Source organism: Atractosteus spatula, chromosome 11 (assembly GCF_055471065.1).
Source record: "Atractosteus spatula isolate fAtrSpa1 chromosome 11, fAtrSpa1.hap1, whole genome shotgun sequence".
In the NCBI taxonomy this organism is placed as follows: Eukaryota; Metazoa; Chordata; class Actinopteri; order Semionotiformes; family Lepisosteidae; genus Atractosteus; species Atractosteus spatula.
The window spans coordinates 15,961,597-15,987,615 of record NC_142716.1 but is presented as its reverse complement, the minus strand read 5'-3'; the positions used below and the strand labels follow the sequence as shown (position 1 = coordinate 15,987,615).

At 37.4% G+C, this 26,019-nt stretch overlaps 1 protein-coding gene across 1 annotated transcript; it reads left to right on the top strand.

Annotated features, from left to right (window-relative positions):
- The first annotated feature begins 4,693 nt into the window (after positions 1-4,693).
- On the top strand, positions 4,694-20,056 carry lurap1 (leucine rich adaptor protein 1). Its single transcript, XM_088927914.1, has 2 exons — positions 4,694-5,575; positions 14,162-20,056. The coding sequence occupies exons 1-2, from the start codon at positions 5,363-5,365 to the stop codon at positions 14,909-14,911; spliced, it is 963 nt and encodes a 320-aa protein (XP_088784040.1). The 5' UTR covers positions 4,694-5,362; the 3' UTR covers positions 14,912-20,056.
- Positions 20,057-26,019: the final 5,963 nt, after the last annotated feature.

Here is a 26,019-nt window from a genome sequence, read left to right as displayed (position 1 = left end):
TGACACAAAAATAACTGATTTTTTAGCAGTGCTTGGATTTATTCCAACACCATCAATAGTCAAATTAATGTACACAGTTGAAAAGTTGATTAGGAGAGCCAATCAACAGAACTTTTGTTTTGTCAGAGTTCAGATTTACAGTAAAGAGCTTTCTTGCATTTTTTCAACATTATCTAAGCAGTTTTATAGGAAACATGAATGTGGGTTTCATCAGCATTGAAATAAAACTGACTCCAGCCTAATGACAAATATGACCCAATGATAGCATTTACTGCACCAAGGTCAGAGCACTGTGGGACACAAGATATGATCTACTTTGTTGAGGAGGAAAGATGTCCAATTCGAGAATATTATTTTCTCTTATCTTTTTCTCTTATCAGCTAAACAAGACTTAAATCATGTTAAATCAATCCCAGTAATATCAACAAACGTCTTTAATCTATTTAGCAAAAATGCATGATCAACAATACTGATGGATATACTGAAATTCAGCAAATTTCAGTAAAATGGAGAATGTATTAATAAAACAATGCCAGCAGTAACTCTAACATGATCTTTTTCAGTACTACTCATTAACATTAACTATGGTATGTAAAGCATAACACCTCATTTGTTCATGACTCATATAGTTGACAAAGGACAGCGTTGAACTAAACAACTTACAGTACCTTAACAAACAGTTGAAAGTTAGTGAAGGGCTAGATAAAGGATTTGATTAGTTTGTGGGGGCTGATAATAGATGTTCTGTTGGCATGGGGTTTACACTGTTACCATGACGTTTAGAGTTCTTTGGGATTGTTTGTTGAGATCTACAGAGAAGTGCCTAATCATGCTGCGCTTCATGCACTTGGCAGTGCCTTGGATGTTTATTCATCAGGGATTCAAAGATACATTGAGGAAAAATGTTTTCAATTTTTAAAAAGTCATTCAAGTCAAATTTATTTGCTAGGATAACTGCAACAAAATACCAAAACAGCATTTAATATGACCACTGACCAACATATTCTCAAATCAGGTAACAGCTGTTAATGTGTTCTCTCTTTTTTTTCTCTCAGTCTGTTATGACATGCGTGTGTGAATGAATAAGGCTGTATTCACCAGTCTAATCCTGGGCTATTGTGATTTGCTATTTAGATTCACTGTGAAGAGATGCTTATCACCTCTGACCTTGTAACAATTACTACAGGCTAACACAGTAAGTTCCTTGTAAACTGTTATTGCAATTAATTAATTAAAAAATATGAAGCAATCCATTTAGCATGTAAACCTGACAGATTTCAAATAAATGCATGCTGTGTCTTTCCATGTACATGTAACAAGGCATTTCAACTTTCTCATTATCTACAGTTCAAAGTGCAGATAAATTTAAAATGATCTGAGATGTCATATTGTGCTGAAGTGAAGAAATTGAGTAATTAATAAATAAAATAAAAAAATATTATACTGGGAATTTGAAATTCACTTTTTCTTTTCAGGTTTTGTTTTATGCAAATAACTTGGATTTAGAACGTATACAAACTTTTTAATGTTCTGCACTGAAATCTATTAAAAACTCTTTTTTATTGTTTTGAGTTTGAAATCAACAGTTATTTCTTTATTTTAGGATATAATACTATATTCCTACAATTTGGAGTCACCAATTATATTAAGACTCAGCTCTCAGCCAACAATTTCTATACTGATATGTGAATACTGAGCAGCGAATGAGACACATAGACACGTCAACATTTGCCAGTCTGCAAGCCCCTCACCATCTGACAGGTGAGTTAGGGCCAAATGGATGAGCAGCAATTTTGTGACATGAAAACCTGTCATTTAGCAAATCACAGGAGTTCCTGTTGTTCCATAAGGCAACAGACTCTCTGCCTAACTAATCCCAGCCATATCCAGGTCGCACTCTGCCAGCTGTGCACCACTGCTTCCTGAATCCTGGTCACAGTGTCATGTCACAGGCAAAGCACCCAGAAGTCTGAGACATTTCCTTCATGGGAGCCTTTCATAAACACTTGAAAAGTTTCACTAAGAAATATTCTTGAGATAATACATTAGAATATTTATTTCAATAACTAATTAATGTAAAAAAATAAGTCCTTCAAATAATGTTTTTATAAACCTATGCATACTGTATTCATTAAGATGCATACTCTTCATTAAGAGTCTTGATTCATTTTTTTCAGGATGTACAATCGCTGATATTTGCATTACCCTGATATGCTGATTTTGAAGTAAATTTACATTTTCAAATTCACATTTTGTTAATTAATTACTGGGAGTAAATAACATAGCCTCATATATTAGTAAATAACCAGTGTCTATGCCTGAATTGAAGGATTCCCCAAAATCTCTCCTCAAATCAATATAATTTCTGTTTCAGCTAACTAAGTTTAATTTTCTCTCCACAAGTGACCCTGTTGGTTTGGTATATTTGTTCCGTTATACGGTACATTGAAAATGCAATTAAAATGCAGATGTAGTGAATCAAAGAAGTTTAAAATGAATGTATAATTAATGCAATAAAATGACTTTGCTATACAGTATATTATGGTTCCAGCCAAAGTCATTTATTGAATATTTTCAAATATATAGAAATGTATTTGAAGTAAAATTATCACATCATAACATTTGCATTAATCTAGTGTGACCTTTTCTAAACAAAATAAATCTCATGCTGATCTTTTTTTTCTTGCCAATTCATTCTTAGGAAACACATTTAAAAAATAAGAAACCCTTTTATTTTTACCCTTCTGTGGTGATCTGAATCACCACAGAAACAGAGTGAAACCGTGTATCAGGAATGTGCCGAACCATTTCAACTGCTCTGGAAAGTGCTGTATTTCATTAAACTGTTTGTGCCTCATCATTTTTTTAATGGGTGAAAGTTTTGACTGTAGTGGATCCATTTGGCCTAATGTAGCCGTGTGCCTCATACAGTGAAAGTGACGCCAAATCTCCACTCAGCTTTAAAAAGAAAATATTCACTGCCATCTAAAGAAAATGCCTTACCACTTCACAGCAAGCTGTTTCTATAATGGACTGGCCCCTGAAATGCTGAACAAAGCACAGCATATAACTGCCCCAGACACCTGATTTCATTCCTCCTTTACACAGATGAGGAAGTTTGGCCTTTTCTTTAATATCACTGATTCTGATGAGTCTGGACTGATGATACCAAGACTGAATCTTAAAGAGAGTGAATGCTTGCTCATACCTTACTTTGCAATGATTTGTACAGTAGCAATTAAAGTTGAGCTGGCAGGTGCATTATAAACAGCCAAAAGGGTTGCCAATGCAATGCCGATGCACAGTATGATCAAAATGAAAATAACAGATCAGTGTCTTGACAATCGACCTCAGAATCCTGAATTTGATATTTTTGGAGGACAGAGGTCAAGATGTGTGCAGAGAACCTTGTGCCCTGTCTCTCCTCCTACCCTCCCTAGAGATAATATTTTTTTTCTGTCCTTGGCATGCTATCTCATCCCACTCAAGGACAGACCTTCTTGAGCCAACAACCATTAGAAAATGTGTTGAATTTTATCATTTGAACTGGCTCACTAGATTAAGGATTTGTAATGCAGAAAATGTCAAGAACATCTGCTATCGTGTTGGGAAACCAGAAACACATGTACCAGTTTAAAGAGCATGTAATCTAATGTATTAAAGGTCAATGCTGATGGCCTTTCATGCACTGAGTGGTTCTCCTTAAACACTTGTGGGATTGGAAGGCTGATTCCCTGTCTCACATTGTGTTCAGCTTCTGTAGTACTTTCTGTAGTTCTGTAGTACAGCTCCGTATTTGCAATAGTAAGAAAAAATGGCAAGCCTGGTGGAATAGCACAATCCATCTTTGCTTATATCAGAGTGACAGCCTCCATTTTGAAAACAGTTGTTTTAAACTTTGCAGACCTCACATCACTGGGCAAGAAGCATTAATGTCAAAGTCACAGGGACGTTTTTTTTTTGTCTTCCTCTAAAAGCAATGTCAGGGGCTAGAGGCTAATCTGATCACAGCTTCCTCACTGTGATCACTGGGATGAGAGGAGCTTTGAAATACTTAACTGGTAAGACCCGAAAGAGATGTACAGGACGGAAATAGACAGAGTTGCCAGGTGTCCTGTCTTTGCTGTGAGAATGATTGGCCTCACCTCTGAGCCTGCTTCATGCTCAGCTGTCAGTTTTACAGCTACAGTCAACCATCTAAAATTTCCAAACAACACACAGTAAAACAATGAGCAGGATGTTCAGTGTCTGGGAACAATAAGAACAAAGCATAGGTTACAAAATGAGAGGATGCTGCTCATTTGGTTGCTAGCAGCATATTGGTATAGGGTTTTTCCCTCTTCTGTTTTTGAAAGGATCACAGGGCATCTGCTTCAATGGCGTGGGCTGAGTATCTCGACTCCCAGAATCCTTTTTGTTCATCAGTACCTCCTGTAACTGGTATTAGATACAGTGACTCACCATTTCACTCATGTGGTCTTCTGGTCCGTTTTGAACTTTTAAAATTGAACAAATAACAGACAACTAACATTAGCTAGACAACGGATTTTAATATTCTTTTGTTTCCCACATCTCAAGTTATAAGTAAATTTTCACAGATCGTTAAAAACAAACCTAATAATTTCCCTCATATATGTATATTAGGTATATTATGGTAAAACAAAAGATGGACGTCTATCAGGTTGTTTACGGTAGCTTAGTTGAGCTCTTGGTGTTGTTTTTCTGCGGCGGCTCGGTCCATGCAGGTGGAATCTGTATTAGTGTATCTGGGTAGAAAGTGTATAATTTGACAATTTCGGCTTTACAAACTGTGCATATCTATATGAAAGAAGAAAGGAAATATTAAGTAATTGTGCTGGCCTTTACGACGAAGTCACTTAAACAAGTTTTAGATCCGTTTTGACTGGAGATTTTCAATTGGTACAGTATGTATCCAGTGTTTACATAGATTGAATTTTTAAGGATAATGGGCTGCTCTTGTCAACGGGTTCTTTTAAGAGAGGCACAATATTAAACATTTAAACGTTAAGATAAAAAAATAAAAAGTCGGCATGCGGACTCTTCAGAGTTTAGATGAAAATGGAGGCTCGTTTGTCAAATTGAAAACTACTGTGTTTGCAGTATCCAAATGAAATAGTCGCCAGCGTTAGGTTTTTACTACAGGGGATGCACTACACTGTTAATGCTATATTGTAGATGCTACTTACTCATTGATGGTTGGTGCTCTGCACCACGGCAGCTAAAAACCAGCGTGAATTATTTTATAATTATTTTGCATGCGAGGTACTGTACACACTCGGACTACACAGGTTTGTGTAGTTTTTAGCACCGAATTATATTAATAAATTAATCGGGCAATAAAATGGATGAAGCTAGCGTTAGTGAGTCCTTGCCAGATTTGAAAGATCTGGAAATTAAAATTGGGAGGAAAACGCCGGATGGACTGCTCAGATGGATGCGGGAAGACTCGACTTTGCATCTCGCAGACGGCAAGTTCAGTACATCGGAGAGCATGGACCGAGAATCGGGGAAGAAGGGCCTGGCTGAAAAAATCAGGGATTTAAAACTCGAAATGGTAAGAGGGGATTTGTATTCATTTTTTTTTTCGTTTTGCGCGAAGATCAATATTATCTCTACGTTTCTCTGCATTGCCAATAACATCTTTTTAACCTACAAGGTAGGAAGATGATCAGGGGGGTCTAGATTTAACCCAAGCCATAACCTTCATCTAATACGAGGGTCATATTAAAAATACGAACATAACCAATAAACTCTGAGCGACATCAAGTTAATAGTTTCCTGAATTAAACAAATTGTGTATATGCATCTATTAGTCAACTAATAACCCTTTGCTGGGCAATGAAGTAGATTTTTAATATATTGTTGTCTGGGGACCTGTCTGAGTTGTGGGTGGATGATTACCTACAGTTGTTACCATATGTTATGTAAGGCTTTGGCTTCATTTTGTTTCTTTTTTCTCCAAACTATCTTTACACTTATCTCGCAAATGCAAGTCATTGACACAACTAGAGGGTTGGAAGGTATTCTAATAGAACATAAGGCAGATGACTCATAGATTGACTGATTTAAGGATTTTAAGATTTGAACTCTGGATAATCTAGTTCAGTTCTCAAGACATGGTTTATATATTATATCGATTTATAATAAAATGGACAGTTTTGGTTGTCACACCCGCTTTTGGCAACACATTTTAAAAACATTACCTTGTGACTTTGAAAACAAAATCAAAGACAAAGAGCTGGTGAGGCTCAAGACATACTGTAGATGATGATACACTGTATGTAGAGTGTTGTCCCATGATAGAGACCACTCAGAATCCTGTTTCAATGTGTTTAAGTGCATTACACTTTGCAGTGAATCCCTTTAGAAGTGATCTCCATACCAGACAATCACACAAATTGTAAATTTCACAAGAGATGCTGTATATTCAGGTGACGTGCAGAGCAATTAACTCAAATATGGAAAGCAATAATGGTGAAATAAGGGTGTTACAGTTGCTTTTGCAATTATACAAGACATAAAAACCGTGGGAATTTCATCACAAAGTTGTAATATAGAACACTATAAGACCACCCATTACAAATTTCTGTGAAAGAGCACTATGCATGTGAAAAGTATCCATTAAATATATTCAGAGATTCAGAGACCAGTTTATTAAGGAAGCATCACTGTGTTTTGTTTATGTATCATGTTTTATTAATCAGTTTTTATAGCATCAGGGAAAGCCCTTAAATTGTAACTGGCACTCAACATGAGTGAACTTGGAAATAATATTTTATAGGGAGTCATACTGTATTTCTAATCCTCTTTAAATATATGTTAATTATGGTGTGATATAGCAAGTGAGTCCTGAAATCAAATGTAAATCTTTACACACTGTTGTGAAAAGGTCTTAGACATCTGACACAATCAGTAATTGCAATTTATGTATAAAGAACAGCCAGTCTCAACACTTCCAATATCTTGCATCTTCTGTTTTAACAACTTGTCATTTATTAATTAACATCTCAAGACTGTACACAAGGAGCCAATATATTGTATTGAGGTATTGTAGTACCTCAGAATTAAATCTAATTGACTCACTGTCAGGTGCTCCTTACAACATCTTTTGTTTTTCTGTACACATCCATGAAGCTAAGAGCATACAGTTTATACTGCAAAATAATAATCTGTCAGGATTAATTGGTAATTAAAAGTAATGTGTCTGAAAGTTAATAAGAAACTAAGTTTCTATATAAAGAAACAAAAACATACAAAAAGAGTGGAAAATTGAAAAATGTTGACCTTTGCATGATTATACTGTATATAATAAACACATTTAACAAGAAGGTAAAATATTTTAACATCTTTTTGTCTAGGAGGTTTTTTTTGCATTTTATTTTTGAATCATCTGTTGAGCAAGATTATAGCAATGGGTATAAGCTAGAACCTAAGCCTGTTTGTTTTTAAATTGGGAATTCTGTACCTGCTTTCTGAGGGGAGTAATTAGAATTTGTTACAAAAAAGGGTGTGAGGGTCCTCTAGGATGGAATATGCTTTATGCAAAACTCAGAAATGATAGATGTAGGATAGGACTGGAAGATCAGCATCAGTGACCTTCCCATCACTCCCCAGTTTCATATTCAGATTTCAGTTTGGATTCAGATTTCCAAACCAGCAAATGAGGGATTCATTAAAAGACTGATAAAACATGATCAACAATGAATTATCAACCTTAAAACTTTTAAGCTTCCTTATGAAAAATAGATACTGTTGCCCTTTGTGAAAATAGAATCAAAATACATTTGCCTCAAAAGTTACCTTGCAGTCTAGAACTGTTCCCAAATGCTTATATTTCTCTACCATCTCCAGTGTTTCACCCCTGGTGCAGGTTTGAGTGGAGGACTTAGGGTTTTTCCTGAAATCACTTGCCATGTCTTTGGTCTTAGAGACAATCTGTTACTGTATGTTCGACATTCTGGTGGCTGGGAGAGACAGACCTTTGTTGTGGGAGGAACCCAAATGCGAGGCGAACATCACAGTAGGAGGGAGATATACAGTAGAGCAAACCAGGTGCACTAGGGCCGGGCTGAGCACTATGTGTGTGACTTGCTATGAAGAGCACAAAGACAGATGGGTTGCTGCCAAGCGGTGCTTTTCTAGTCATGGTCATGCAGATGGGGGTAAAAAGCTGAGAGATCGAACCGAACACTCTCTAAAGCACCAGGGGAAAACCTGAAAGATGTAGTAACAGGAACAGGCGGAGTCTAACCAAGGAAACAGAGAGGAAGCCAGAGACACAGGTGAGGGGTCCCGGAGCAGGTCTGGACAGGGCAGTTTGGGAATTTACACAAGGTATGGGTCGGGGAACACAGGAATGGAACTCAGAAATTTAAGAGCAGGGGAACAGAGGTTGCAACCAGGAACTAGGGAATACAGGAAATCAGGATCACAGGAACTGGAGAACAGGAACAGCTTATCAGCTGACCAGTGCAGTCTGACCTGACCTTAAGTAACCTGCACTATCTAGGGCTGGGGTGCTAATAATGGCACACAGGTGAACAGACTCAGTCTGATTATGCATCCATGGTAACCGGCATTGACAGGAGAGTGGAGGTGTGGCCGGTTACCACAGTAACCTAAGCCTGCCATGTAGTGCTGGAGCTGGGGTGGACATGACACATTCGGCTGTAAATAGTTCTACTCGCACCAAATGGCAAGTCCATCTGCAAGTGGGCCATGGCACCATTCATCTGCTTCCAAACAAACTAACAATAAAAGAGTCATCTGCAAATTTATGTGTCTTGAGTGAAACAGTCTGGGTAATTTTCTCCACCACCCTAATCGTTTGGCCATTTAGATGAATGACCACACAGTCACACAAATTTGAGAAAAATCTCTAGGGTGGTAAAATGGACACAGTGAGATTGATGAGAGTTTGAGGTAAGGATCTTAGACACTTTCTCTCAGTTACTCGGTCTCACAGTGTTGCAGTGTAGGATTTATTTATGTACAAACATCTCCACCTTGTAGTAGGTGCTCCAAAGCCGTCGATTTCCACATCCTGCTTTTATTGCCAACAAGCAGGCATCTCTGTACTCATATAGGAATTTGGCGTTGGCCTCTAGCTTGTCTGTTTTACTCCTGAGTGATTTCATATTAGCCAGGATAATAGAAGGTAGAGGTATACGATTTAGTTGAAGTTTCGTGAGTCTTTGGTACACACCACCTTTCTTTCTTCTTTTTCCTAGTCATTATCCATGTCAGAATCAAAATATTTACAGTATGGTGCCGTCTTGGTAGAATAACACGTTTGAGTATCGGCACAATGGGAGAAAATCCTGACTGTATTGCATTCTTCCTGATTGGCCCAGTACCAGCTCTATGAAGCTTCTCCAGGTTAGCGAAATAGTCCTACAAATGTGAAAAATATCCCAACCATAATTGTCATAAATGTACAGTTTTTAATCAACTACTATAAACTGCATAAATAACACAAACACAGAAACCGACAAAGACTCAGCAGAGAGGTGACTGCAGTGCCACATGTATAGAGCAATTAGGTATATTAAAGTGCAGTTTTTTGTGCACATTACACAACAGAAAGTTGTTGCGTTTAGACAGGCTGTAGCATGGAGTTCTAAAGCTTTTTCAGTCTTGTTCATTCCCCATTGTGAACTCTAGGAAGGTCGTGGAAAGGTTACTTTGAGGACAGCTGTTATTAGTTTAAGCAAATATTTACATTCCTTTATTCAGACTAGTCTTATTTCTCAACTACAGTTATTGATGCAACAAATGTCTGTCTTGCCCTAGGAGTACTTCACAGTGAGATCCAAAAGGTTCTGTCATTTAGTGAAACAACAAAACAATAGCATCTTTGTAAACAAATGTGCAAAATTAGGCAGTCTGAATGCCCTAGTTTGTTTTTAAATTTTGCTTAAGAGAATTGAACTTAAACTTATTTTCACACATTTCAGTGTAGTGTTTCAGAAATATTTTTGTGCAACATTCAGTAAAGCAAGATGAAGCAAGTAATAAAGTTTAACTGGTCTCATAGGGTGAGGGACCTATCTATTGCCTCTCTGACAACTCTACAGTGTCTTTTCTGTATTGTAATTCTGGTAGGATTGGCTTGTGTTAATCCTTTTAATCGGGTAATATTCGGCAAGACTTCTCCGACACCTCCTGGGTTATCAAGTTGAGCTGCTGACTTGGAGCAGTGACAGTACATTACTCATGATAATAAAAAAAACATTTTTGTGGGACAGAAGGTAGTATAAAATTGTAAATTGAGCCGGTTTAGGGAATAAATTTAAGAAATATGTCAAATATAATAGGAGAGGTTAAAGTTCAGTGATAGAAATGTCTTCTAAACCTCTGGAGTCCTGTGCCTACAGCTTATGATAGCCAGTTCTATGATATAGACAAATGTCATTTTCACATTGGGTTAGGAAAACAAGTTGTATCATAATTGCATTGAATACATTTTTTCAGTGAACCTTTCTAATATGATATTACACATCCTAAATGAGTATGACCGAATAACTCGCTAATCCACTTGCTAATAATGAAATAGGAGCACAGCAGTAGAAAGCGAGCTGCTTAAAAATAGCAAAGTCGTTCATTTTCGGTTTCTACGTTAATGAATTTGACTAAATTAAAAAAAAACTTATTTTTGATGATGAGAGAATTCCTTAGATGTGCTTATTGCTAAAGGGCATTGCAGAATCTATGTTGACAATCTGCTTAATGTGCTGTAGAAAACGCTGCATTGCATCAATGTCTAGATGTCCATTAGGAAGTGTCTTGGCAGCATCAGCACCTCGGTTTTGCAGATTCAGTATCATTATTTAACCTTGATCTTGCATTTTCTTTTTCTGAACCTCCAGACTGACCTCTGTGATTGCTTTGGAAATATCCTTTAATGTTCATAATGTAAATTATCGCCATCAATTATAATTGCTAAGCCTTTAAAGTATACATTACCAGTTAAAATTTGTTGTGGATCTTTTTTTGTGTAACCAGCAAATAACAGGATGCTTTTCTGAAGAAATCTCTAAGACAAGTTTTGAACATTCTCTAAAATTTTACAACTGGATGATGATGTTGGTGGCCCACTTTGTGCTTTAAATTTGCAGTCGGCTATTTTTCTCTGCAGATTAAATCAGAGTGAGACTACTTAGATGCAAACTCTAAGCTGGCTCTTTAAATTTTCAGAGTAATAGTCTATGGTCAGTTGCAATGTTTGGATGACTTTTACAGTAGAATTTTTACTTTCTTGACAGAGGGTTTATTTTAATCACTTGAAACATGGGAGTTGGCACTTTCATTGCAGTAACCAACTTCTTATACACTAGATCTGGAGTACCCCAAAGTATACGTACAGTATCCACGTCACCCTGCCTTGTAGCACAACAACACTTTGTATCCATATTGCACAGCTGTTGACTGGCCACTGGAGTGCAAACATTCTACAAGGAGAAAATGAATTTTACAAGCATGGAGTGATTAGACAGATCTGTATGAACCAGATGATATGTGGTAATTACGGTTGAGTTTTCTCATCCATGGAAGGCAAAGGCCCACTGACCCATTCAGAATAACCCCAGGTTCCCCTTCCCCCTCACCCTCTGCACTCCCTGTGCAGATAGTGCATGGCTGCCACCTTTAAATCAATAGAAGCCATTACATTGGTCTCAGGAATATTTATGACACTCTCATTAGTGCTGAACCTCATTCTGCTCTTATTGTCCCTGCCAGCTCAAATCCTGCTGTCTCTGAATACTGTCTGATTTACATGTAAATTGCACTGTTTTTTTCCAAAAGTTTGAGCATCAGCATAAATTTGCTAGAAACTCTTGAGATGTTTTTGCTGAGTGCATTTCCCCCTTTACTTTCCTTCAGTTTTTGAGAACAATCATACATTTTGAAATCTATTTCTCCAAATGAGCTTTAGGTGCAGCTATTTAAAATTATTTTTGAAATTATTTCCAATAAAAAAGAAGTCAAAAATCTTATCTGAAACAGAGTTTTCCATCCATCCATTATTAAAAAGGCAATTATTCCCGGAAAGTGTTAAGGCACCCCAGAGCCTGTCCTCAAAGCTTAGTGTACAACGCAGGGCTAAATCCTGAATGAGATGTATGTCCATCATAGGGCAGTCATAAACACAAAAGTATGTAGAGACATTAATTAACCAAGCTAGAAAGAAAGAGGAAACCAGCACCTAGGGAAAAACACACATTAATGTGGAGAGAACTCTTCAGAGAAGTGTCTCTGGTCCAGAATGAACCCTGTGAGTTGTCAGCACTAGCCTCCATACCACAATGCAGAGTTTTCCTTTTCACTTCAAAGAATTCATGGCATGTGACCAATTGTCTAGCCTGCCCCATTGAATACTCTTGATATGATTCATATTAGCAAACAGACTTAAAAGAATATCACTAGTCACTAGAGGTTATAATTAGGTTTGTGCTGCAGTCTGTCTCAAGCCTCCAGGTTAGTCCTGCGGGAATTATTTCTTGATTTGGAGAATATTAAATTGTGGTTTTCTTTTTGTTTAATATTTATAATGTCTTGTATGATCTGTTCTGGCAAAATATAGTAACTCAGGTAATTGTTGAAAGTTTGCAAGTTGTGAAAGCTATTTGCTAAGAAGGTTGTATATGTACATACACTGCACATGATGATAATAATAATAATTGCTTACACTTATATAGCGCTTTTCTGGACACTCCACTCAAATCAGCTATTAGTGGGGAGGAGAGCAGAGTAATGAAGCCAATTCATAGATGTGGATTATTAGGAGGCCATGATTGGTAAGGGCTAATGGGAAATTTGGCCAGGATGACAGGGTTACACTCCTACTCTTTTCGAGAAACGCTCTGGGATTTTTAATGACCACAGAGAGTCAGGGCCTCGGTTTTACGTCTCATCCGAAGGACGGCGCCTGTTTACAGTATAGTGTCCCTGTCATTATACTGGGGCATTAGGACCCACACAGACCACAGGGTGAGCACCCCCTGCTGGCCCCACTAACACCGCTTCCAGCAGCAACTTTAGTTTTTCCCAGGAGGTCTCCCATCCAGGTACTGACCAGGCTCACACCTGCTTAGCTTCAGTGGGCTGCCAGTTGTGAGTTGCAGGGTGATATGGCTGATGGTCACAGCAATGCAATGATGCATTAACTGTAGAAGAGAAATATTCTGTTTATAATTTGTACAGTAACTCCAGATAAGAGAGAGATGTGGACACTAAAATAAAGGAAAATGAAGTACAAGGACTGGGGTGAGGTGCTACAGTAATCAATAGGTCATGGGTCAGTGAAGTATTGATTGTCCCTTTGGGTTTATCACAGCTGAGGACAGCTGGAAACGTGGCCTATTAAATATTCTAAGCAAAAGTGTTAAAATTCTTGAATACAGGAAATGAGTTAAATGTAGAAAGCATGTTACTTAAATAGCATTTTTTATGACTAAAATGGAGCCATTTGCAACCTGTGTTTAGCACTATAGTGAATCTCTAGGTGGCATTTTGTTGTAATGAATCTGCAACTTAACAGAGGTGAAAAAAACTGGCAAACATCCTACATCACCCACTAGGATCCAAAGATCAGTATATTTTTGGAACAGTTGTTGAGTGGTGCCTTTTGATGTGGGAGCATGCTGTCAAGTGCTGCAGAGATTTAGCTTTTTTATCGGAGGTGAAAATACACCTTCTCTTGAACTGTTATTCTCTGGTAAAGTGTAAAACATTTTTTGCTATCCTGCCTGAACTGTACTGTTTCTTTATAGGTCTTAATATTCTTTCTGATTAGATAAGAAAGGGGCAATGGCTTCAGATACAGTTACTGCATAGTCCACAGTGAGACAATAGCAATTGCTTTTGTATAGTGAACATTAGGTATAACAGTGTTTTCGAAAATCTTTATGTCTCATGAAAATCAAACCACTTATGCCTCTCTCTCTTCTCTCATTTTCCTTTTCCCTACCTTTCATTAACCTTCCCTACGTCTTTCTCCCTTGCCTTCTCTTGATTACTCTCTCCTCATTTTTCTGCTTCTTTGTGTTTGCTCTTCCTCCGTCTGCTTCTCCCCCTTTGTATCCTTTTCTCCTTACTGCCTCCCTCTCCTCCTCCTCTGCATCACCCTTCCTCTCTCTAGGCCTACCTGCGCTCCATCGATGTGAAGATCCTGCAGCAGCTGGTGGCGGTCCATGAGGGAATCGAGGCCGTGAAGTGGATCCTGGAGGACAAGAGCAACCTGACTAGCCGCTGCAGCAGTCTGACCAGCAGCCAGTACAGCCTGGTGGAGAGCCAAGACACCTCCTGGAGGGGTAGCTGGAACAGCCTGCAGGACCCCAATGACAAGCTGGACAACATCTCCATTGGCAGCTACCTGGACACCCTTGCTGACGAAATGGATGAATATTGCCCCTCCAGCTCGGAGTCTGTGATCTGTGCCACTCCACTGGTCCCCGGTGGCCCTCTCACAATGGAGACACAATGGGATGTGGGGCAGACCGGGGGTCCAAGCTCCCCGCAATTCAGAACGCAGCGCCCCAAAGAGGAGCAACCCTGGACCAAAGCAGTCCTGGAGCGTCCAAAAGCTGCAGAATTCAGGAGAGCTGCCACCACCACTGACCCTGTTCATCTTCAGCAGCGGGCTGTTGGCAACAGCAACCCAGACAAACAAAACACGCAGGACAGACAGGCAGATGGCCTGGAGCAGCCTGGTGCAAACTCCACCAGGAGCTGTTTAGCAGAGAAGCTGAGCAAAAGCAGTCCAAAACTGAAGCCCTATAAGAACGGGAAGATCGATTTAGAAGGGTATAAACTCAACAGCAAAATCCACATGGAGTATGATGCCCACTGGCGCTGGGTGCAGTCCCAGGATGATGTGACTTTCTTATGAGAAATATGCAGCTACATGTGCAAGTGGCCCTAATAGATCATAAGTAATACCCCCACACACAGGCAATATCAGTTCTGCAGTTTCTGGTATAATTTGAATTTCTGGTTTTGGAAACACATGGTTAGATCTGGTATCCATCATCTTTTTCAATAAATGTAAAATTTTCTAATACAACCACTAAGAATCAGTTTGTCCTTGGGATGATAAAATTAATGTGAAGGCCTATATAGGTAATTATATATTTGTACACATAACTGTGGCATTGTCAGATTCCATGCCTGTGATTCTTCTTGCAGATGGCATTGTCTGCCTTGCACAATAGACAGATCAAAATCAAAAGCAATCTGGCGCAGAGACTGGAAAGTAGTCTGGCAGCCTCTTTCCCCACATGAAGTATAGATGTAGAAGATAGCTCTAATTGTCCTAAAGCAAAGCACTGACATAGCTGTTTTTTTTTCATAAATGAAGGACTCCTTTTAAATACAGCCAGGTAAATGGAATACAGTATTTTTTAAAACATGAAAATCAGGGCTGAAAGCATACCACAGCTTCACCTGTTTGTGAGTATTTGCTAAATAAGGAGGTATTTTCCAAGGAGTTCATCAAGACTGCAAGAGTATTTAGTTTTCCAGGGCATCTTTTTTATATTTTATGTCTGAATTCATTAGCATAAAGCAAATCTAACTTCTTTAAAAAGAAAAAAAAATGTTTAGCTGTCAATGCATAGTTATTACAAGATTACATTTTTAATCACTCTATGGAGGTACCTGTATAGGTAATTAAAATGATGTCGTGGATGTTTGCTGCAAAGTTCGGTGTAATGTCAATTTATATATATTTGTTAGCACAGTTTTTCTGCAACCCTGGTCTTGCAAGCCATAGCCGTGCACATTTTATACATCACATTGTAAAAGATTAGAGAGGAATACAGGTATTTTTCCATTTAAAATGAAGATATGAGCCTGAAAAATGTCATGTAAATCAAAAACTCAAGTTAAGAATTAAACCCCATCATTGTGCATAAAAATAGGGGGGTGTGTGTTCTTGATTAACTAGTTCTGGGTATCATATCATCAAGATGTAGTAGCATAGTTGTGCTAAAAGTAATTTTAAAACTAAATATTTGTTAATGTTTATCAATTTAATATAAAATGTGAGGAGGAAACCGTTGTCATGTGCTCATAGACACATATGAGCTGCACATCTTTAGTCCTTTTACTCTGTGAACCTTTTAGATGCCTTTTTTATTAACACTGTTTTATTGATAAATTCTTTGCATTTAATTTCTATTTTATGATTTTTCCAGATATTGGCTTACTTTTATTTTAGGATTTTAGAATTGTATTTAAGATTTTATACAACAAGCATTAGGTACAGACTAAGACACTGCAGACCTTTTATGGATTTATTTAGTACTGTAAGTGTGAGTTGATCGGAGATGAACAGTGGCCAGAAGAAAACTGAGACAAAGACTACCACCTGTCTGTGTGTCACCCGAGCGATGCTATTCATCTCTGCACACAGCAGAGTACAGTACATGCAGCTTTTATTGTCTCAAACTCATCAAACATGTTGCCTGTTGTTGGCTGTGCACAAGTGTGCATGTTACAGTGAGAACCATGCGGTTCTAAATTAATAAGTGGTATACATTCTTGAGGTGCATTAAATCAAAAACACACAAATTAAGAATGCCTAAATCAAGAACTACCTGTATGTTATTATAAGGACTGATTAAGCATATAATATGTTACATTACATCATGTAGAGATCATATTGCCTGAAATAATTTGCAGAACTCCAGGATCAGGGTTACAGACCTCTGTTTTAGTGTTATACAAATGTGTGTAAATCATATAAAGGAATTTTGCTTAAAGCCTACAAGGCTGTACATTTGTTGAATTGAATCTTGTAATCCTCTTCAAAGGCCTTGTAAATAATGCATCCTATTTGCAGCCACATATTTCACTTTAAGCCTGTATGTGCCTATGACCTTCCTGAGCAAAGTAATCTCTGACTTGGCATGTTTTGTATTTTGATTGTTTTAAGTGCTGATTCACTGTCAAACTGCATTTTATTTTGCAGTGAGGCAGACATTATTGTGTGGTACACTGTTTTAATTCTGTGACTGCTCAAGTCTGCAAGCTGAGAAAACATGCTGATTGGAAATGTTTGATTATGTCTAAATGGCTGCATCCCTTTATATGTGTACAGCTGTTCAGTTACAACAGTGGGAGGAAAAAAAGGGTATCTAATTGACTTCCTGGTGATTTGATAGCAAAGGAAGGCTTGTCCTGGCAAGTCTCTTGAGTTCTCCTTTTATGACATGGCAGAATTTGTGTTCAGTTAAGACTTTTATAGTTAATTTGGAACAAAAACTAGAATATCTCTCAGTCCTCAAGGACCAGTGTTCCTTTCATTAGTTGTTTAATTGATTCATAGTTTAAACAAGTGTTCCAAATCATTAAATTATAGGTGATTTAAATTGACATATACTGTATGGATATCTTGATTGGCATGCTCCATGAACAAGGTTGGAGGTCATACTGTACCTATGCAATAGAATACTTTTACATTGCATCTTGTTTTATATACCAAATTAACATTTACTGTACCACCTGAGATACAGCATCACAACTGTATCTCCACCCCATTCATCCAGTAAAGAGTGGCACACTACTTGAAATTTCAGATGAGCAAACGACTGAGTTTCACATTGCAATAACCCCATGTGAGCCCTTATATTTCTTTGTCAGATTGGTCTTTTCATTTTTTTAGATCTGGTTAGGAGTCTCACTTCCCTAACCACCATGCTGCTGCTGCTCTTTGTACTCTCCTCTTCAATTAAATGATCCGTTTCTACCCGTGTTGCAGCTTTCTGGAAGGAGCCACAGAGTGCCAACAGACATTAAGACTAGTCCCAGGATTTTAAGCTGAATAGTAAAGCAGGGACTATCATGAGAAAACAATAAAGTTGAACTCTTTCAGGGAAATATCAGTGCCAAAACTGAGCTGCAAAAAACTAAAGAGAAAAAAATGAGTTACAATATGTTGATTGCATTAATATTCAGACCCGTAATTTTCTCAATTTGGTGGAAGCAGCTTGGGCAGCAGATACAGCCACAATTCTTTTTGGGTAAATCTCTACCAACATTTTGAGAACCAGCTTTTGTGCAACTTTGCTGGTAGGTTTACTCTCGGGTTGCTAATCGACTGCAAAGCTCAAGTCTTTCCACAGATTTTCTTGTAAAATTTAAGACTTTCACTCTGCTGTTATTACTCAATAACTTTCACTTTCAGCTACAGCTCTTACCCTGTGCTTTGTGTCATATTCCAGCTGGAAGGTGAAATTTCATCCATGCTCTCAGCTTTCAACAGAGGCAGGTTTTCTTCTAGCATTTGCCTTTGCTCTATTCATTTTCCTTCAATCCTGACAAGTCCCTGCTGATGAGAAGCAGCCCATTAACTTAATGCTGCCTTCATTCTTTACGATAGGAATGCACTGTGCTAAGTTTGTGCCATACAGTAAATATTGCTTTGCATTTAGACCAAAATTTTCCATTTTTGTATTCTGACTATAAACTGTTTTGCCACGTTATTAGTATCTCATAAATGCTTTGCCATTAAATATTGTAGTAACTTCAAAGTCACCGCTGACTTCATGGTGGCATCCCTGACCAGCTTCCTTCTTTTTGAGTTTGGAGAAATCTTGGCAGTGTGTATGTGGTACAATGCACCTTCCATTTCCTGATGAATGGAAAATGCTCAGAGGGATTTTCAGAGACTTAGGTATTTTTTCCTACTATTCTCCTGAGCTGGACATTTCAGTATTTAATTCCTTAAATGTTATAAAAACTCTTTTGTTTTTAGGGTCGAACCTTTGCTTGAAATTCACTACTTGGCCAAGGAACCTCACAGAGACAAGTGTTTTTATTCTGAAATCATGTGAACCACTATTATTGCATACAGACCCAGGCCACTGAACTAATTCTGCGGCTCATTAAGATAATTTTATGCACCTAAAATAAATTAATGCTTCTGCAACCATAATTTTGAATTTTGTCTGATATTGTCTTTTTACATTATTAACTTTGTAGTTATTTAAGTTGTTCACTATTACTATTACTAAATTACTAACCCCCTCCTTTATCTTAAAATATAGAAAAAACAAGGTCTGTTTGAAATTAATAAAATGTGTATCTGCATATAAACAGGCAATTGATTTTAATTGGTTGTATGAAGCTGAACTTATTTATTTTCTTCAGTTTTCAGCTACCGTGTATGTAATTACTGTAAAAAAAGGTTACTTTCATCTGACTTGAAAGGTTCCTGTTTCTGTTCAAAATTTGGTTGCAGCTTGTATTATTTTTAAGTTTTAAGATTTAACATTGTGAGTCCTTCTTTGTCTTGGGCTTCCTGGCTAACTGATAATTGAAGCTCAAAAAATTCAAACACTTTCTGAATGTTGATGAGGAAGAATCAGAACAGTTTATTTATCCCACAAATGATTGTTAATTGTTCTGCACAATTTGAATTGAACTCTTGGTGTAGGTGAGATCATGTTGCAAATGTTTTTGTACCCAATGGATGTACTGTGTAATATATGTGCATTGTGGTACTCAATGTTATTTTTAAAGAAAAATGTTAAAGTTACGGCAGCTGTAAGGTCATAATGCTATAATGAGTTCAGACTGAGACTGAAATAATTTGATTGCTAATGAAAGAAAACAACTGTTCTCTTTTGCAGCTCTTTAGCTGTTTTTTATTTGCTGTTGTGTTGTTTCTGAAAGCAGGGGATGGTAAGAAATACTTGACTTCCTTCCCAGTTTGAGGAAAGTTGTTTTTTTCAATTGTTATGGAAATAGTACATAGACTTTGCCAAAACTAAATGTTTTTTGGGTTTGGGATAGAAGAAAAGCCATTGAAACAATCTAAAATGCACTGGACTTGCTGCCAACTAGAGTTTCTTTTTGGCTATAGAATATGGTTGTTTGTAAAGCAATGGTTTGCAGACTGAATATAAAGTATTTTTTGTAATAAAATGTATATATTATTATGAAGTGTTCAACTGTTCTAAATAATTTGTACATTGTATAAAAACCCTATAGCTTGCTCATGATCATAAATAAAAGAATAACTTAAATGTCATTTTTTCATCTTGTAGTGCTTTCATACAAGTGATTTATTCCACCTGAAGTACATTATGCCAAAACTGTATATTGTAAATACCCATGTAAAAAATATCAAACTGCTAATGATACAAAAACAAGGTTATGTCTAACATGAATAGATACATAAATTAAAACAGGTTTTAGTTATTATAGCAGTTCCATACTTTTAAACCATAATTGATATTACACACAGTCATTTGAATTAAACATTTGATTCATCTTCTTAGTAAGACTCATACTACGCAAATTTTCCAGAATCAGTAACTCTCTTACATTCAAGAATTAAGTATAACAATAACATCTGTGGTATAAAAAATACAGTACAAGCACAAGTCAGGTTTTTAATGCTAAATAAAAGCTGAATGTGAATGCTATAGATGTACATTTTCAAATGAGGGTATTATCTCTCTAGCACTGAATTTCAGCAGCCTTCCGATCTCCTACACATTCTCTGCAAATTTCATTTGGGATACCCTGGCTTCAAGTCAAGTATTTTGATGGGTAGGAGCAAAGAGTGAATCGAAGCCAAAACAACTTTAAAACCTATTGTATAAAAAAATGTTGGTGAGCCATTTCAAACTTCAACCTTTTTTCTTTGGAGATGTCACAAAACCCAAGACATTTGCCAATTGATATAATAATATTAACATTTGTTCATACATACTATATATAATGCTTTTGTGGACACTCCACTCAAAGCACTTTACAGGTAATGGGGACTCCCCTCCACCACCACCAATGTGCAGCATCCACCTGGATGATGCGACAGGAGCCATAATGCACCAGAACGCTCAACTCACATCAGCTATTAGTGGGGAGGAGAACAGAGTAATGAAATATTAGGAGGCCAATGGGAAATTTGGCCAGGACGCCAGGGTTACACCCCTACTCTTTTCGAAAAACATCCTGGGATTTTTAATGTCTACAGAGAGTCAGGACCTCAGTTTTATGTATCATTGGAAGGACGGCGCCTTTTAACAGTATAGTTTCCCTGTCACATGCTGTGGCATTAGGACCACATAGGCTGCAGGGTGAGCTCCCCCTGCTGGCCCCACTAACACCTCTTCCAGCAGCAACCTTAGGTTTTTCCCAGGGGGTCTCCTATCCAGGTACTGACCAGGCTCACACTTGCTGAGCTTCAGTGGGTTACCAGTCGTGAGTTGCAGGGTGATATAGCTGCTGGCTGATATTGAGCACTGCTCTAAGAAGTCCCATCTCAGTTTGCTTTCCTGTCTTTCATCCCTTGTTATGAACACATATACAGTACATAGTTTTTAGAAAACCCAGCAGCACTACAATACATGCATTCAACCAATGTTTCTGACCTTGACCCAAAAGGGAAGGCCAAAGATACCCAACTTCCTGTATCAGCATATCTCGATTGCCAATACAAAAGTCGTGTGTGCTAGAACTCTTATCATACATAAGCAGAGAGGCAAAGGTGTACCTAGGAACAGTTGGTGTTGCCTGTTTTAGTAGCCTGGTCCACATCACCACAACCAACACCATCTACTTGCAGAGATTGCTAATGTTGTCAATTCTCCCTGTTGTCTGTGTTGGACTTGACAGAGTGCATCTCACCTAAGCAGGATTAGGTAATTATTGTCATTTGTGCTCTTGCCACAAGCCCGGGTAGGTCTTCCTTTCTTTGTCTGGAGTTATGGAGGAACAGTATTCAGGTCCAGCTGTTGGACTACTCAGGAGCTTGTGATGAAATTCATCTGCTTGTTCCAAAATAACATTTTGCCTATCGAGCCTGTGAGTCCCACTGTACAATATATTCGATCAATTTCTTAGTACTTGTATCATGATTTAAATTGTAATTAAGTAGGTTGGCTGCAAAAAATATTTTCATGGTAGTGGTGGTAAGGGAAAATCTTCATAGCATTAAGGAATCTAAGCCTAATATTATATTCCATCCAACAGAAGTAATGGCATGATTTAGTGATGACTTCAGCATACTTTTGTTATAAGCTGAAACGTAGTGAGTGTGAGCCAACTAGAAAGCTTAGATGAAAATCTTATGGTCAAATTGACAGTTCAATTGCAGCTCCTTAAGAATTTCGAAACAACTTGAAAACTATTAAATAAAATAGAGATGCAATGACAGGCAGTTCGTTAATGCAAATAACCACTTATGGGACTGAACGTTTGAACACCACATACAGTAGGACAGTGTTACAGCATTTTTTGCTGGAAAAAAAGTTAACCAAAACCATGTTTCTGAAAAAGAAGTATAATACCAAATCTCGGTTTAAACAAACGAATGCAATAATCTATGAAAATTAAATGTTATCACAGAAAGCTTTCTAGTTTTTGTCCAGTGCTGAACAGATACCCATTGTGGACTGAGTTTATAAACTGTAATCAAGCAGAAGGCTTTACTGTAATCCATTTTTGAAAAGTAACAGTTGAATTGCTGTTTACACGTCTCTGTCACTGAGACCATTTCTATTTCAACTGCTAATCGAGCAGACTGCATTTGCCATCATTTTATTTTCATTCTTTTGACAATTGTCCTGCAGTCGTTGTTTATATAGTCTATATATAACATATCCGCAATCTCTTGAGCCTGAGAAATGTCATTGATAAAAAACAAAGGTCTTAGTCTCCAGCTGTGCTTGTTTCCCTCAGTCTTGTGCAATATACAGTGTAATGAGCACCCCATTGACAGAGTTTACACAGCTGGATTTCCGGTCATTGATTCCCCTGTTTATCAAATATAAGTAGACTTTAAACATCTCATTTTGGACTAAATTGTGCATGATTCATTTCTTAAAATCTGTCTTCAACATTTAATGACCAATGCTAAACCTTGCTTTTATTTGTATTAATACTAATATGCAAACTAATTCTCACCCCCCCCTTCTTTTTTTTCCCTTTATTTTTATTTTTCTTGTCTTTCCTCATTTCAATTTTTTGAAGTGTGATTGCTGTTGTTTTTTTCTGTTTGACCTTCAATTAGCTGTTTTTTTCCTGAGAAATTTCCTTTATGTTGCTCCAGCTGTTCTTTCTTGTAGGAGGCAGCTTTGCTCCAGTCGTTGTGAGTGTGTGGGAGTGGAGTGAGCCTTGCACAGGGCTGTGAATGATTATCCAGTCTGCAACATTGTGACCCTCTATGAGTCATCCTCAGAATAATAACCATTCAACGCAGATACATTGTATCCTTGCTCTAGAGACATCTGTATTCTACAGTAGGAATCTCTATTTTAACCTTTATTTAACCAGATAACTAATTAAGATTATAGTTAAGGACATTTACTCATTTACAATGAGCTAAAAGACTTACTGTATAACACTGAATCAAAATAAGACAAAGTAATGAGAAAAGTGTTTTAGGCAATGAAATCTTCTAAATTCACCTTATTATTAGTTTAAAGTGAGTCTCATATACTGTGAATTTAACTTCCTCTTACTACTTAATATACACTAAATGAGCATCCATACTCAATAATTAATAAACAGGAAAATTTAACAAATGCCAAGGAAGATAAGAAGAGCAAGCAGTCACTTTTTGATATGGATTTGAATTTGCCTCCAGCCTTCCCTGGAAGACAAGGCCAAGAGTGTCACAGATGTAGGAAAGGACAAACCGTGGAATGGCAGGAGAGTGAAAATAGACCCTATGCGTAGCGGCGAGACAGTGATCAGCCCAGGCTCAGCTGTTCAGGAAATGCCATATAGAAACCTATGCCCTCAGGCCATGGACAGGAATGACCTGGTGCTAGGCAGGTCTCAGGACATCTGAACCTCAGGGCTGAGCAAGTAGCAGAGCAGAAGCAGGAATTAAATAGGCTACACAACAAGACACACCAGAAAGACATGAATAATCACAGGGAACTAGGAACAGGAGAGAAGTAGAGCACCCTCTAGGTGTACTGGGCGTGTCAAAGAGCCTCTTATGCATTGCTTTTATAACTTTTATACAGTAACTCAAATGGGTTCCCTTGATGGAACAATATTGTCGTTTTCTGCAACAAACGCATTTTTATTGCTGTTATCCTAGCATGCATGTTAACTTGAATTTTTTTTTTAATTCTCTGTTCATTCATGGTACAAAAACAAAGTAGAAGCATGTGTTGAGGAAGGCAGTGGTGACTCTTAATCTACAGGCTTATGAACAACATGAACAGGTCCACAAAGATGCCCTTAAGGCAGCCAAATACTCTTTCTATTCCAATTTTATTAATGTGAGTCACACTAGTTCCCCTCTCCGTTATCAGTGTTGGTACCAGCTAATAATTCTGTTTCTCTACCCTTGGCAGAAAAATGTAACACATTCTTGTATTTCTTTCACAACTACTGTATATTCACAATTTCAATAATCAGTGGATGCTGCCTTTGTAACTGAACTGGTAACTAAAATGAGAACTACTATCTGGATCATATACCTACTGTATGCCCCTAGTCAAATTAGTTTCTTAACTTTTTGTTCATTTGTTACTTACATCATCAATTAGTCCGCAGTCTTGTTCCTGTAAGCCTAAATGTCTGGTGGGAACTACTGTACATTTTCATCCTGTGTCTAATGAGCTCTTTGAACCTTTTCATTCAAAGTTCAGACTGGACCACATCACAGGGGAACAGTCTTTGTTAAAGTAGTTAATGGCCTCCTGTTGGTTTCTGACTCTAGGTCACTTAATATTCTTCTCTTGTCTTTTTCTCTCCAAAAGTCCAGCTTTTGATGCTGTTAATCATAGGAAGCTACAGTATCACATTACTTAAGGATGGGTGGTATGGTATAGGACTTGGATTGCTACTGTATGCTGCTGGCACTCAGGTTTCTTTGCAGACCACATCAAATACAACTTTCTGCACTTTACAGGAGTCTGTCCGATCTTAAGATATGGATGTGATAGAACATCAGCTTTTCAGAGTTGCAAACTTCAGCTTTGTTGTTGATAGTCCTGAAATAAAAGCATCATTTGGTAATGCATACTTCATCTGATGCACATTTTGGACAGATCATGAAGGATAGCTTTCTTATGCATGTGTACCGTTGCTTGGCTAAGATCATTGCACTTCGTATTTCATGCTGATATATTGATGTATGCCTTTATTTCATCATGAGTAAATTACTTTAACAACTCCCTTACTGGAGGCACTGAATAGGCTTCAGTATGTGCAGGTTTCTAAAGCTAATGTGTTAACTAAGCATCAGAAAGGGTTTATTATCAACTTTAGTTCTTCAAAGAGGACTTATTTACTCTCAAGTGTAACCAAGAGTTTTAAGCATTGCATTCTGATTTTCAAAATTTTTACAGAGCTTTTTTAAATTTTTCTGTTGTTTTGAATTTGCACACATACTGGATTTGGATATTTATTGTAAAGTCACAATGAAAACTAAGTACTCTGTGATTTATCAGTGTTACAGTAGCAAGACATAATATTTAATCTTAGCAAAAGCTTTTCAGCAGGATGTTGGTTTCTGCCCATGTTTAATGATAATGAGAACTCAATGCCCAGCAGCAGTCTACAGTACAATTTAAAGGAAACTGCAATGCACCATATCCACTGTTATCTTTATCCCATACAATAAGTACGTACAGGTATAGGTATAACAGATATACTTAAAATTAAAGCAATTTTTAAAAGAAGTCTAATCTTCAACCTAGATGCAATTCAAAATAATCAAATTTACTAATCTCATACCTAAGTACTTTTATGGTGGATTTATTTACGCTAAAGAGCACATGATGGTTTTAACAGTAAGAGAGGTTTGAATGCAGTTGCATTTCTAATAGCCTAATACACATACTATCTTACAATAACATACAATCTTAGTTTGGAAGTTTTGTTTTTTTCAGCAGGATGTTGGCTTCTGCCTGTGTTTAAAGTTTATGAGAACACTATGTCCAGGAATAATCTACAATAAAATTTAAAATTAAATTGTTAAACTCCCAAAGTTCTTCGTGGCTCTCCTGCTCATGCTTATGAGTA

Excerpts from the sequence above, each read along its gene's own strand:
- lurap1 (XM_088927914.1), top strand. The coding sequence starts at position 5,363 with ATGGATGAAGCTAGCGTTAGTGAGTCCTTGCCAGATTTGAAAGATCTG. Across the intron at positions 5,576-14,161 it reads GGGATTTAAAACTCGAAATG|GCCTACCTGCGCTCCATCGA; the intron begins GTAAGAGGGGAT and ends TCCTCTCTCTAG.